This window comes from Fusarium odoratissimum, assembly GCF_000260195.1.
Source record: "Fusarium odoratissimum NRRL 54006 unplaced genomic scaffold supercont1.32, whole genome shotgun sequence".
Classification (NCBI taxonomy): Eukaryota; Fungi; Ascomycota; class Sordariomycetes; order Hypocreales; family Nectriaceae; genus Fusarium; species Fusarium odoratissimum.
Window position 1 is genome coordinate 229,291 of NW_022158716.1, and position 14,934 is coordinate 244,224.

Genomic DNA, 14,934 nt, shown 5'->3' on the forward strand with positions numbered 1-14,934 from the left:
TAGATAAGACTATAATACTACTATCTCCTTATAAAGTTTAAGAAGATCCTTACTTACTTTATTTTTATTATTTTCTAATTTCTTTTCTTATTTTATTAAATTTATAACTACTAAAGTCAGTAAAGAAAAAATAATAAAATAAATATATAATAACTTATAAGAAGATATAATATAAGTGCTATTATAAGACTTCTTAGCCTAAATATACTTATTATAATAAGTAGAATTAGCAGATATTAGATATTTCTTACCTGCCTAGAATTAATAAGTATAAGGCATATTAGCTTTTTTATTAATAAACTTAATAGAAAGTATAAGTATTTAGATTTTATAATCCTTATAAAATAACTATTTAGAAATATAGTTAAGTATTATAAGATATAATAATAAAAAGTTTAAGTTAAATCTTACTAAAAGAAGAATAATATTAATTAGGATAATAGGCCTTAGGGGTAAGATTACTAGAGGGGAGAGATTATATTATAATCCTAGCAGTTATATTATATATACCCTATAATTTTCTCTACTTAACCTACTAATCAAGAAAGGACTAATACTTATAAGACTAATAGCATTCTAGGATTATATTATTCTAAGACTAATAATAACCTTATATTATATTACTCCTATAAAACCATATCTAATATATAAATTATATTTATTTATATTTTTATAAATTCTAGCTTACTAGTTATTAATTAAAACTTCTTTATATTAATTAAGCCTAATATGCATTAAATCTACTATTAAGAGATATAATACTTTAATAAGCTTAATATACGCCCTATGCAATCTGCTAATAATAAACCTAGCACGGCTTAGTTTATCCACAGTTAGAAACCAACCCGTTATACCTAGCCTCTTAGAGTTTATTTGCCTTTTTCTTTTATTAACTATACCTCTTATTAAAATTATATAAAGAAAGTTAAAAGTAAATAAATTTCTTCCTTAATTACTACGTTATTTTATCCTTATTTAATTTATAAAAATATTTTAAATTATCCTTTAAGATTTTATTATTAAAAAGTTAAAATATTTATTTAACGTGGTTAATAAGTAAGTAGGTTATCCAAGTAAGTAGGTTAAAAATCCCTTACCTTATAATATTTCTATTTAATTAGATAATTATTAATAACTTAATATATTATAGTCTTTAAATAAAGCTAGAATACTTCTTGCCCTTTAGGCCTTTTAAAATAACCTAAAACTAAGTCTATAATAGGCTGTAACTAACTATAAGGTGCCCTTTAAGACCTTATATCGCCGCCATTATGGCATTTAGTTATAATATAATTCTATCCTAAAATCGCAAAGACTATCTAATCTAGAGGAGCAGATAATAGTCTAATTTGTCCTTAACCTAGATTTGTAAGGATTTCCCTTGTAATTATATTTTATAGAAGAAATAGCTAATTCTTTGCTTACTGACTGTAATATATTACCTATTAGTAAGTATTAGGCTTATAACTTTATAAAGTAATAACTAGAGCTAAAGATATATTTATTTTAGAGATATAACTATTAGAGAGCTAAATATAAAGATCTAACTATTATTTATAGCTAGTTTCAGCTTATATAAAATATAATTATAAAGTATAATATCTAATTAGATAATATCTAAAACTTTAATAAGACTGGCTTTATAATAGGCCTTATTATAGCTAGAATGGCTATTATAGGTTTAGAAATATAAGGAAGGCTAAAATTAATATAGCCTAGAAACCAGGAATAAATTACTATAATCTAGGCGATTAATACAAAAGGTTAATTAATTATACTTTTTATTATTAGTGCAGGCTAATATTACCTTGCTAATTGGTACTAAGAATATAACCTCCTAGGCGATTAGGTTATTGCAATAAGCTAAAATAGGTAGATAAATAATAAGCTAGGTCTTAAGTGGCTAAAGCACTTTAATAAATCTATAACTAACTGATTAACTGGTCCTTATTATCTCTTAATCCTTGATAATCACGAAAGCTACTACTTGGCCGATTTTAAGAGATATTACTAAGATTATAAGATTATTATGCTTTATATGCCTACTTATATATCTTATCTACTCTAGCCTCTTAATATTAGGTGCTTTATAGTACTAAAAAAGGCTTATAGTTAAGAAATAAAGTATCTAATTAGATACTTTATAACTTATATTTCTAAGACTAAGTTCTTTTCTGCCTTTTATATTATATTTAAAGCTACTTTTATAGAAAGTAATATCTAGGGGGGTTTTAAAGGAGCTAGGCTTGCTCCTTTTAACCTAAAAACTATAATCTTAAAGCTTAATATGCAGCTATAGACCTCGATGCCTCCTAAGGAGGCCACTTAACTATTAATACTATAGGCTTTAAAGACCCTAAAGATAGTTATTAAGGCCTAATCTTAGTTTAAATACCTTAAAAGGCAAATCAAAAGGTATTATAGTAGCTCCCTAGAGTCTATTATTAAAGCTTTAAAGTTAGCTACTAAGGCAATAAAGGCAGTTATATATAAGGTTATCTTATTAAGGGCTAAGCTTTATAATCTTTAAGATATAAATAAGATACTAAGCCGGCACTATAGGGCAAAAAGGACTAGATTATAGAAAGGAGGGATTATAATTATATAAGAAGTATTATAAGTAATTAATTAGATAGATATTAATATATAGGTAGTGGCCAAATTATTAAGAAGTAGTAGTTAAGGAAGGTTAGAGCGACTAGGTAGTCGGCACTGTGGTATATGCAGTAAGGGCAGTTATAATGCCAGGACTTATTAGGTAGTTCTTAAGTTATCTAGGGAGGAATTTAGCAAGTAAAAGCTAGCCTTTTTAAACTGCAGCTTAAGCTTTTAAGCTATAGGTTAAAAAGGTTAAGGAAAGTAACCTACTTACTTAGATAACCTACTTACTTATTAACCATGTTAATAATTTATAAAATAAAGCTAAAGGTATTAAAGTAAAATAATAAAATAAGGTATTTATTTTTAATATAATATAATATAAGGTATTATATATTATATTAAAAAATATAATAACTTTAATATTAAGTCTTAGTAGAGTATATAATTATTACCTTAAACCTTAAGATTTAACTAAATAAATAGCCTTAATTTATAAGTATAAAAAAGATATTTCTCCTATTCTTAGTAGGCTATATGCCCTCTTTAGTATTACCCTCTTAAGGCTTTAACCCTAAAAGGCTATATTAAAATAAGCTAAAAACCCTTACTTTTATTATAAAATATATTATTATATAATTAATATTAATAATAGTTAATCTGGCCCTAATTATCTAATTATAATAATTAATTATTATATAACTAATCCTCTAATAGAAATTAATAATATTACTATTAAAAAAATACTAAGTTTATATTCCTTCCTTTACTATTATAAAATTATAAGTAAAGACCTATTATATATTAATAAATTATAACTAATATAGTAAGTTAATCTTATAATCTTTAATTACCAAGTATAGCTTTAAAACATTACATAAAATATATTTATTATTAAATATATTATAGGCCAGATAGAGGTATTAAAAAACTAAGTTAATTACTTAAAACAGGGTTAAGGTATATTAAGGTAATAATAGGCCTTTATTAATAGAATTATATTAGGCAGTAATAATATTTTATATTAGATATAATTTGTAAAGTTAAAGTATATAATCTAATTAGTTAAATTAATAATATAAATATTATATTATAAGAATTAAGAGCTATTATAGGATAAAGGAGGAGGAATAAAAAAGGGAAAAGGTAAATTAAGAAAAAAAGGTTTTAATATTTAAGGAAAATTTATAAATATTAGTAAGCTAAGGCTAGCTTAATAAGTTAGTAATAAATTAGATTAAGTTATAAGATAATATAATAGGAGGAATATAAATTAAGGATAAATATAATTAAACAATACTTAGGAAGATTTTACTATAAATCTTTAAATTATATATTTAAGTATTAGGCTTTTATAACTCCTTTAAGCTTTATAATTCTTATTACCTTTTCCTAGGAGGTAATTTATTCTTTTTAATTAGTTTAATTATTTAATATTAACTTTAATAGCTTAAAGTACTATTTTTAAATATATTTTCTTTTTAATATTTTTAAGTTTATAAGTTAGCCTTAAAAGGTATATCTAAGTATCTTTAAAGTTTAATATAATTTAAATATTTATTACCCCTTAGTAAGTAAAGCTTTATTAAGTTAATATTATTATAATTAGATGCCTTAATTATAGCCTAAACCTAGCTATATATAACCTAGCTAAAGGGCCTTATTTACTTTTTAGCTAGCCCTAATCTTCTTCCTATAATCCACTTTAAAGGCATACTTAAATTATCTATTATACTTTAATAATAAGTAATTTAATCTAATTATATACCTTATAAATATAACTACTAATAGTATTATAGCTTTACTATTATAATACCTATTAGAAGAAGCCTATAAGTATTTAATCTTAATAAGCCTTATTTAATAAAAGGCTATAATATAATGTTACGATTCGTGCCCGTAACAGCGCTGTAAGGCTTCTATAAGGTAGCTGTAGCACACCCATGATTGCTTACATAGCGATTATGGCCCGATCTTTTGCCCTGTGGTTTAACGGCTTGTGCAACCGTTACATATAACTTATAAAATTAAGTAAGCTATTAAGAAAGATAATTATAATAAGCTTTATAATATAATAATAGAAATTAAGATAAATTAAGAAAAAAAGGATAATATTAATTATATTAAATTAATAATCTTTAATTATAAGATCCTCTTACTTATATAGCCTTATTATTAGCCAATTAATAGAGACTTTATTAATTATAAAATAAAACTATTTTATAAGCTAGAAGGGAAATTACTTAAAGAGGTAAATCTAAGCTAAAGAAAAAGAGAATTTATTAAGGCCCTTTGCCTAGGCAGCTTATATAATAAGTGGCTTAAGGCTATCTAGTAATAGGCTAAGAAGGTATTAGAGAAGACTAAGCCTTAATAAAGACCAGGCTGGTTATAGTTATAAACTATAAGAATATACTTAAGATAAGGAGGATAATATATTATATAATCTAAGATAAAAGAGGGGTAATTATAAGGTTAAATTAAAGAAATAAAAAGAAAATATATTAAGTTTTATATAAGTTTAATTACCTAAAGTTAAAGACCTAAAGTTATAATATTAGTATTAGTAGTATAAAGAGGGTTAAATAGGTTATAGGATATAATATATAATAAATTTAATAAATTAGCTAAATATTAATATATTATTAATATAAACAGAGGTTCTTCTTAGTATATTATTAATACTATAAGTAGCTTTTAGGTTTAAGAAAAATAGTAAAATATAATTATATTAAGTAGACTTATTTATAATAGGAAAGTATATCTTAATATAATATAAATTAATTTTTTTAATTATCTAATAAAGTATATTTCTAATTCTATTTACTTATTTATTATATTAATTAAAATTACTTTTATATAATATTATAAATACCTTATATACCTCTTAATCCTTAGGTATTAACTTAATATATATATTTACTACGTCTTCTAATTATATTATAAATTAAATAAAGGTTATGAATTATAAATAAGCCTTATTTTACTCTTTTACTAGATAATTACTAAATTTAGGCCTTCTTAGCTTTAGAATCCTTTTATTTATAAAGTAGGCTAGGTTATTAGTTCTTCCTAGCTTATAAATATATTTAGCAGATATTTTTATAATATATAATTACTTAAAGGAGTCTTAATTACTAGGTTTATTAAGGAGGTAGGTCTTTCTAATAAAAGGAGGTATATTTATTAATTAATTTTAATTTCATTTAAAAGTAGTTTATTTTATTAATTAGTAACTTATTATTAATAGTTATAGTTATATAATTTTTATAGCTCTAAGACTTTTAATTATTAAACTGCTAATTAAAATTATTTTTTAATTATTTCTTATTTCTTCTGTCTTACTAGCTTAAAAAGAGGGGTAACTAGTTATATAACCCTTCCCTTTTAGGAAACAAGGCTCCTTATCGATAAAGGCCTTGCTAATCTCTCTGTGGGTTTAATAGGTATTGTTAATTAAGGACCCAGGGAGAAGGTATATATAAACATTTAGTTGCTCTCAGCTAATTTATATAATAGGATAGCTATTATTATATCCTATCTTGAAGTATTATATTATCCTGGGCGTTATTATAGGGTACTTTACACTTGGCAATTAATAGGAATAATTAGGAGGGCAATTCTGCTAATAAAGCAGAAGTTAGATTAACAGGTTGTGTCTCAAGGAATACGGAGATAAAGGATAAGGTTCCCGATAATCCCCTTTTCGTCTAGTTCGGATCCTATGTCCGGGGCCGAAGTCCCACATGGCCTCCAAGGCCAACACCATACATAATTAACGGTTTTTAACGCCGAATCGGCACCGGTGAGAGTAGGGATGTATTTGCGGTTAAAAAATCCTTATATCTGCTCACCACTCTATTTAAAAGACCCCAAATAGCTAAATAACAAACCAAAGCATACTTTCACATAAGAATAGCGCAGCTTTATAGATGCCCCTACTGCCATCTTTAGGTGCTTGTCCTTTCTTCCCCTCCATTCCAGTATCAGATACCCCGACATCGCTAAACGCCACAGAACAGTCGTGCCCCGAACGCCGGGCCGCGCCTTTCTGGATCCAAGTTGAATGAAAACTCCGAATTTATTCCAGAACCACACCGGCCGAAAGAACAGTTCCCAAACTCTCGGGTGGAGAACACGAGAAACCCAAAGATGACGGCCGGACCACGCATGTCCTCGAACGCTGAACATGAAATTTCCCAGGTGGACGATCATGTAGACGAAAATGGAGGCTGGGACGGCCCCGACGACCCAGACAACCCAGCGAATTGGCCTCGACATAAGCGCAATTGGAACATCGTCTTGGTTGCTTTGGTTCAGCTCTTGTCGTAAGTCGAATAGAGATTTCTATATATATACTGTCTCTCCTCCTGAAGACTGCACTTCCTTGGTGGCCATGGATAGCAAGCTGGGCTGGGAACTGATCGAAAAGATGCTCACATCGTCTATAGCAATCTTGGTTCTACCATGTTTGCCCCAGGTGCAGCCAAACTGATGAAGGATTTCGATTCGACTTCACATACGGTCACTAGCTTGTCTGTTTCTATTTACGTCCTTGGCTATGCTCTTGGACCCCTACTATTCGCCCCTCTTTCTGAAGTATTTGGAAGACTGCCGATCTATATTGTCACTAATGTGATGTTTCTCGCCTTTGTACTCGCTTGCGGCTTCGCCACCAACCTATCAATGTTTATTGTATTTCGTTTCATAAATGGCGCTGTCGGATCCGCCTCTCAGGCACTAAGCGGAGGCACCTTAGCTGACCTCGTCCCAAGGGAGGAACGAGGAAAGTGGATGGGGTTGATTGTTCTTGGCCCAATCATGGGACCGACTATTGGTCCCATCGCTGGAGGCTTCGTTAGCCAGTACATTGGATGGAGATGGGTCTTCTATACCCTTGCTATCACGGTGAGTCTATATTTACCAGTTACACATCGTCTCTTCTCTTCCCCCCTACCCAATCCCAACCCTAATCCTTGATTTTAGTCAGCTAATATCATCACGCAGTGGGGAGTCATCCTCGTTCCAGCCCTCATCTTTATGCGGGAAACATATTCACCAGTCATTCTACGCCGCAAGTTTGGCCGCAAAGATGAAGGCAGTGCTTTTCAGGGCGAGACTATTCTTACTAGACTTCGCAAGAGCATCGGGATGCCTTTGAAACTACTTTTCTTTTCGCCTATCGTGTTCTTTCTTTCCCTATATGTCGCATTCAGCTTTGGCCTGATGTATCTCCTATTTACGACCTTTAGCACTGTTTTTCGTGACCAGTATGGCTTTTCAGTTGGGATTTCTGGCCTCTCATATATTGGGCTCGGTGTCGGTATGTTGGGTGGTGTCACAGTCCAAGCAAGGCTCAGCGACCGAATCATGAAATCCCGTGAGGCGGCGAGAGGGGGCGAACGAAGACCGGAAGACCGCTTGGTCATGATGGCTTATATGGCGCCAAGTCTGCCGATAGGGCTCTTCTGGTATGGCTGGGCGACCGAGAAACAAGTTCACTGGATTGTGCCTATCCTCGGAACTGTTTTTGTGGGTGTCGGATTCATCTGCATTCTGGTATGCCCCCTCTCGATTTAGCAGCCTTTGACGCTCCAATACTAATATGTCACTTTACAGATGTCTGTGATGATGTATCTTGTTGACGCCTTTGATGTCAAATACACTGCGTCAGCCCTGGCGGCGAATACCCTTCTGCGCTCGCTGGGAGGAGCGTTCCTCCCACTTGCGGGACCTAAAATGTACAGTAAACTTGGCCTTGGTTGGGGTAATTCATTGCTTGGATTTTTAGCAGTAGCTTTTATTCCTTTGCCTTGGATCTTTCTTTACTATGGTAAGCAGATAAGGCTTAGTGGTCGAAAGTTTATATAAAAACCTATAAATAAGGTATATTAAAGAAGGTTAAAAAGGAAATAGTATTAAAATATCTTAGAATAATATATAATATGTAAAGGTTTTAAGAGGGTATAAAAAAATAAATATTAGTTTTAAAAGTTTTTATTATTTACCAGCGCTGCCCCTGATCATGGTGACTCTATCTGGGTCGCCATCAAAATGGGCAATGTATTTGTGGACCCAATCCAATGCCGCCCGTTGGTCTAGTAGACCGGCGTTGAAAGACCCATCTCAGGCTACTTCGTCCCCTGCTAGGAAACCAAATGGGCCGAGGCGGTACTAGAGAGACACGTAGATAAGCGTCCCATTGCAGTGTGCGACGATGGAGTCTCCTGGATATGACCAGGCGCTCCCACTCACAAACCCTGCAATGTTGATTAGCGTTTTGTTCCGGCCTAGGCTTCCGCCTGAAGCATTTCCATAGGGTTCGGTGGCAATCTGAGAGCTGAGCGTTAACATACCGCCACCGTGTATCTGCACCATGACGGGCAATTTTTTAGCAACCGGTCTCATAGGCACCAGAACATCCAGCAAAAGACAGTCTTCTTCTCCACCCGGGAAGGTGCCACACGTGGGGCTCCAAGGTGGCACGCTCTCGATACAAGACGGACCTCAGACTGTAGCGTTAAGGAGAGTGCCCTGACTCTCAATGGGATCCTTGTCTATGGGTACTGGCGCCCTCCACCAAAGGTCTTGGACTGGTGGCTTAGCGTATCTGATGCCGTAGAAAGTTTTATCCTATATATGAATATTAATCGATGTTGCTCAGAAGCCCAATATAGAAAGAAGTGAATTGCGCAGTCAGATGTGGTCTTTTGCTGCCTACGATATCCCACGTGACCGAGATCAATTTCAACCGGGTTCATACCAGCCGCGAAAACGCTCGAAACAGCTCCAAGAAGGAGGAAAGAATGCTGTAGGTCATCATGGTTACTGGCTATGATTCAATGGGTTCTCCTCCCTATGCCTGCTAGGAGCGGAAGCGGCATTCTTATAATCAATGTCCGCTATGACACTCCCCGTTGCGTTTGTCACCCCGCACCTCGCACTGACTTAAGCCGAGCACACAAGGTTTACCTCATAGTTCTTCACTATTGCGGGGAAAGTCTGGCTATTTCGCGATTCGTTGCCAGAGCCAGATCACAGTGCAAGAAGCGGACCTTCGGGGCCCGTCAACGGCCGAACTCGGGCAAGAGTCCGAGTCAATCGTGCGAGAGGAAGCTGGGTCTAATGAAAACCTGTCGATTCCGATATAACGGCCCCTTAGTTAGCCACGTCGTATAAAGTCCGAGGACGAAGAATAAGCGACTTAATCAAACCTCCCAGCTTCATTCAGACCTTGCCTATGCCCTGTTCTCGTTCATCATTCAGGACAGCGCAAATGCTGTCTTTCTGCTACAGAAGAAAAATACGCTCTCCTTTGCGCCTATGAATTATCTTTATATTCCTTCCAATTTGAAACCATCATGCGATGGCTGTGGCTCGATTGAGTTAATCTTTAGACGTTTGATCTATTATGGATAAAGCCGTAGTGATTTGAGGCTGGCGATCAACATAGCCTGCAGCTTGCTGGAAACCAAGACACTTTTTGGTAAGGTGACTCTGTTGCCGTTGGACGGATGTGTTATTTGCAGTTGAGACCTGTGGCTGAGAGCTTATATTCACCACGCAGAACTTAGTTGCCGTTGGACGTGCTTGGCCATGGTTTTAGAACAGTATTTGCATCGAACGTGAAGTTGAGTGAGTTTACGCCCCTCCTAGAGGAATTAGGGCTGCTGCAACGTGTTCATAAACACTATGGGTCTTAGGGCGACCGCCTTTGGTACTTGTCGTGATAGTTGTATATGCTTGACTTTCCAGCAGTGAAGAAGGGAATTTGGTAATGTTTTATGCGCCGGTGACACGGAGACACTAAACCTATTCTATTTATACATTAATCCTAATATGCCTAGATTCTAAGCCTAAATGGCAGAACTTTTAATACAAATTACTGGTAAAAACACCCTCTAGAAACATAACTATTAAATGCCATTTTTAATAGTTAAAAACAGAGCCCTAGTGCCAAAAAGCAGTCCAGCATGCTAAGCAGTCATTAGTTTAATTAACTCCATCTGCTTAAGCAGGGTGTTTCTTTTCATAATCTAAACGAAGTGCTATGTATCAAATCACAAAGCCTATGGACCTGCCCTAGAATGAAGCGACAACAGAGTGCAAGACATCATCTGCAGACTCAGGCGTAAGTCCTAGCTTCTCGTCCCAGAGCAGCCCGGTATGGTCGCCGAGGTTCTTATCCTTTCCGAACCAGATAGACTGCAGTAGATCCAAGACGCCCGAGTAATCATGGTTCTTGAGCTTCTCGTAACCCTTCTCACGAATCTCAGCTGTTGAGACATGGGTGACTTCGAATTTCTTGCCCGTTACTTTCTCGGCAGCTTCAAGGAGCCTGTTCTGGGTTATCGTGGTACTCGAGATGTAAACAAATTTATTGGCAGTCTGATCCAGGTTCCGCAGAGAAGCGGCAACTCCGCGGCCTACTTGGCCCAGGGTGCTGACTGTCAGAGGAACATCACCACCATCGTAGAGAATAGCCTTTTTTGTCTTTAGATCGACACCCAGGAAACCGTCGGTTAATCCCTTGAATTGCATTCGTTAGCTAAGAACCTTCCATCAAGACCTCATCTAGAGTAGACCGGACCGGAGAGCCCACTTCAGCTCGAGGTGCATATTAGAATGAGCGGGGTAATGACAACAAACGGACTTACCATATCAAAAAAGGGACCCGAGATGACACCGACCCAGTTTATCTGGCTCTCGTGATCCTTAAGGTAGTCCACAACACACGACTTATCCCCAGCAAAGGGCAAGGCACTTTTTATATCTGGGTTAGTGGTATCGCTGCCAAACTCACCGGGCAAGAATACCTTCACAGAGGCCTTGATGGCGGCGTCGATGAGCTTCTTCTGGTCTCCAAGGGCGCCAAAACCCACGGCGGCAATGACGGCATCTTGGCCCTCGAACGCCTGGACAAGAGAATCAGGCGAGTAGTCGCTCTGAACCGCCTTAACGCCATCCAGAAGCGACACACCAGACTGTCGCGTCAGGCCAGAGACGTTAAAGCCAGCCTCGACGAGGTGGTTCACCAGAGGGCCACCAAGGTTTCCAGTTGCCTGAAGAGGTAGGTGAGCCAATGGCTTGCGTAGGTTACGCTTGCGACATGCAAGACCATCTCACTGGTGGGGCCAGGGAACTAAGAAATTGAGGCTGCTACATACACCAGCAACAATAACGTTCTTGATCTGGACAGCCATATTATTCGACTGTAGACAAATGGCACCTTGGAGAATATCTTCTGGACGTGGATTGGGCGGTGTAGAATTCTGATGGTTGACGAATGGATTCTTTAAGTAGATGGAGCCGATAACGGTGTAAAGACTGGGGTGACACTCCCGTTGTATGGGAAGAAATGGGTGTTTATATAAGAATACGATGGATTTGGTTCTTCACATGATGGCACCAGGATGATGTATCGCGCGCGCGTCGGAGTGTCCAACACGCCGTGACTAACTGATTTAATGCATCGAGGAGAGACGGAGTTATAAGTGTTGCCGCTTAGTCATTTTTACATGCTTGTGATACGCTCCAAACTCCGTCAAGTGCCGAACACACCCTGGACCGTCCGTAACAGAAATTAACTCTAAGGCTGCTTCTTAGGCTAGCTTAGGGGCCGACACCCCCTGCTCACTATTTCAACTAGTGACAATTGGCAATAGTAGCCTTCCGGTGGAATTACCTGTTATTCTGTCAGAAGGAGGAGTCGGCCTGGTTGTGATAACTAAGGGTTTGATTGTGTTAGATATTGGGGTGAATAGGGATCTGTTACATGCCCCACCCGGTTTAACAGGCAATTAAAGCCGCTTTAAGGATAAGAAAGAAGGATGAGAGATAGAGATGCGCAGCGGTGATAAGAGAGGCTAGGAATGCTAATATTATTAAGGTAATCTATAGAGACAAGGCAAAACTATATGTAATTCAAGAAGTAGCACTAAGTCTAGGCAAATCATTACACCCTAGCTATTTCCAACACTAGACGCTTCGCCTTGGGCGAAGCAGCAATACATGCTAACAATTCGGCATCTTCGTCATCCGTCTCCTCTCTGGCACGAAACTCGATCCCTGCCCGCATCAGTGCATTGACAGCCAGGTAAAGTTCCTCCCAGGCCAGCTTTTTGCCAATACAGCTCCTTCTACCGATCCCAAACGGCGTCAGCGATGTCTCCATTGCCTCGTTGCTCTCCAGCCGCCTGTCTGGATTAAACCGGTCGTGTTCTGGGAACACCTCAACGTCGCGATGATGGACCCAATTTAGCATTTCGACGACGGTACCCTCCGGCAGCACATACGTCTCCGTGGCGAGCGGTTCGAGGAGCACGCGGGGGAGCGTTGCCACGATCGTCGGGAACCGCCGAAACGTCTCCTTGATGACGGCGTTGATATATTGGTTCTGTCGAACGGCGGCACTGGCGTCTGGGAGCGAGAGAACTTCCCGCCGTAGCCTAGCTTGAACCGCCAGGTTCCGAGATAGAGCAAAGAGGAGGTAAGTAAGGGTTGACGCAGCGGTGCCGGCGCCTGCAAACATCAAGCCCATGGCTTCCTCGGCAAGTTCCTCAATCGTCAGATTCCGATCCAGGAACGTGTCCCGTCCACCAACCACGACTACTGAGGAAGCATCAACAACGACAACCGGTCCAGCGCAATGTTCTACCCCCTCGGCTTGCGACAACCTCGGCTTTGACTGGGCATACTACAACAACCCTGCTCAAAACACCGACACGACCTACTCCAGCTTAGTCCCCCAATCCTTCAAGCAGGTCAACCCCGTCTACGTTGGCACAACCCGTCAAATCAGCGGCCTCTACCAATCCAGCAACAATGCCGCTTCAGGTCCCATCTACGGCTCAACACAAGACCTCAGCCTCAACTACTTCGCCCTGAACCACATCTATTGCTATTGTGCATACTAAGGCGGAAGAGTTGGATAAAGGTTTAGGAGTATTCAAAAGGGCTAGAGCTATTAAGGTTTAAGTTACTTGTAAAGTTGAGAATATATACTTCAGGTTTAACAAAATCCTTATCAACGTTACACATTTCATTTCGGTTTCCACGAAACAGGTGCCGACAATACATACCGACTAACATCCCCACAATATCTAACAGACAGACCGACATTTTTACGCAACTCCTTTTGTAGTCCTGCCCGTTGTATATGCAATAGTGTATCCGAAGAGCCGATTGGAAATCCATGTACAGCTCTTTATGAAAGACAAATCTTCTATACACCTGCAAAGTCTCTCTGCATGAAAAAAAAGCGATAAAAAGAAGTCACAATACGCCACCACTTAACGGTTCCATCTCGCTAAAGAAAGCACAGACACGGCCAATTTTGTATGCCTTACAAGCGGTGACAACTGTATACGATATCTCTAAAAACCAGATTCTATTTTGAAAGTCTAATATTTTACTTGTTGTCTGCTTACGTCTCCCTGAAACCGGTGAGAAGATAGCGCTTTGTCTTTTCTCTATTCCTCCTTCCGTTCTATGCTAGCTGAGACTCGGATTGTATTTCCCTTAGCATAGGGCCCCTACCACTTATTGTGATAGCATGTACGAATACATCCCGTATCTCCGTATTAGTGATGATCAAATGCAGAATTATTCTGAGACTACTTTGCATCCTATCTGTGATATCTGTGGAAGACGAACCCTCAGATTTCACGGATGTATACGTCGCAGCAACTTGCATAAGAGGTTTCAGGATCTCGGGAGCTCGGTAACTCTAGTAGATCATAAAGAAAAGTATATTCGTCTACCGAAGTCTGGACATAAGTGATTTAATAGAGGCATAACGAGTTCTGTTCGATTTCTTATATAAGTGGGATAAATGCGGTGAGTCCGAAACCTTAGATAGCGGTTGAGATAAAAGCAGTAAGCATATACCTTGCACACTCGGATAGAATGTATGTTTGTCTTCCAGGGACGCTAGGACACGAGTTCTTTGCCTCGGTAAGGAAAGTGCAAGCAACTGCCGGCATTTCACTTACTTTAGTTGTTATATTGAGCCACCATAGTGCAACAATAAAATATATAAAGCATAACTTATTCTACTCAAGTAACCAACTATTCTTTTATCACAAACAATTAATAGTTACACTCTTACTACAAAAACCACAACACTTAACTATCTTACTATAACCTCGACGAAAATGAAGTGTTAGTTCTATTCTCCTTATAGTAGATAATCTCTTGTACTAACTCCCGTGTAGTCTCTATGATCTTTGCTGTTGCTGGCCTTGTTACCGCAGCTGCCGCGTCCCCAGCCGCTGATGGTGGCAATACTGGAAGAAATCACCTTTATGCAAGGAAGACAGTTGCAGAGCTCAAAGG

General features: G+C 37.1%; 3 protein-coding genes across 3 annotated transcripts; 1 reads left to right on the forward strand and 2 right to left on the reverse strand.

Moving 5' to 3' along the window:
- Positions 1-6,750: 6,750 nt before the first annotated feature.
- Positions 6,751-8,469, forward strand: FOIG_13325 (uncharacterized protein; the record flags this gene model as incomplete). Its single annotated transcript, XM_031214476.1, has 4 exons — positions 6,751-6,926; positions 7,050-7,506; positions 7,606-8,157; positions 8,218-8,469. 4 exons carry the CDS (start codon positions 6,751-6,753, stop codon positions 8,467-8,469), a joined length of 1,437 nt encoding a protein of 478 aa, XP_031055847.1.
- A 2,211-nt stretch (positions 8,470-10,680) lies between these two features.
- FOIG_13326 (uncharacterized protein) lies at positions 10,681-11,801 on the reverse strand (the record flags this gene model as incomplete). Its single annotated transcript, XM_031214477.1, has 3 exons — positions 10,681-11,127; positions 11,256-11,699; positions 11,766-11,801. 3 exons carry the CDS (start codon positions 11,799-11,801, stop codon positions 10,681-10,683), a joined length of 927 nt encoding a protein of 308 aa, XP_031055848.1.
- A 752-nt stretch (positions 11,802-12,553) lies between these two features.
- On the reverse strand, positions 12,554-13,138 carry FOIG_13327 (uncharacterized protein; the record flags this gene model as incomplete). The annotated part of the gene is made up of 1 exon (XM_031214478.1): positions 12,554-13,138. The coding sequence occupies one exon, from the start codon at positions 13,136-13,138 to the stop codon at positions 12,554-12,556; it is 585 nt and encodes a 194-aa protein (XP_031055849.1).
- Between the last annotated feature and the right edge of the window lie 1,796 nt (positions 13,139-14,934).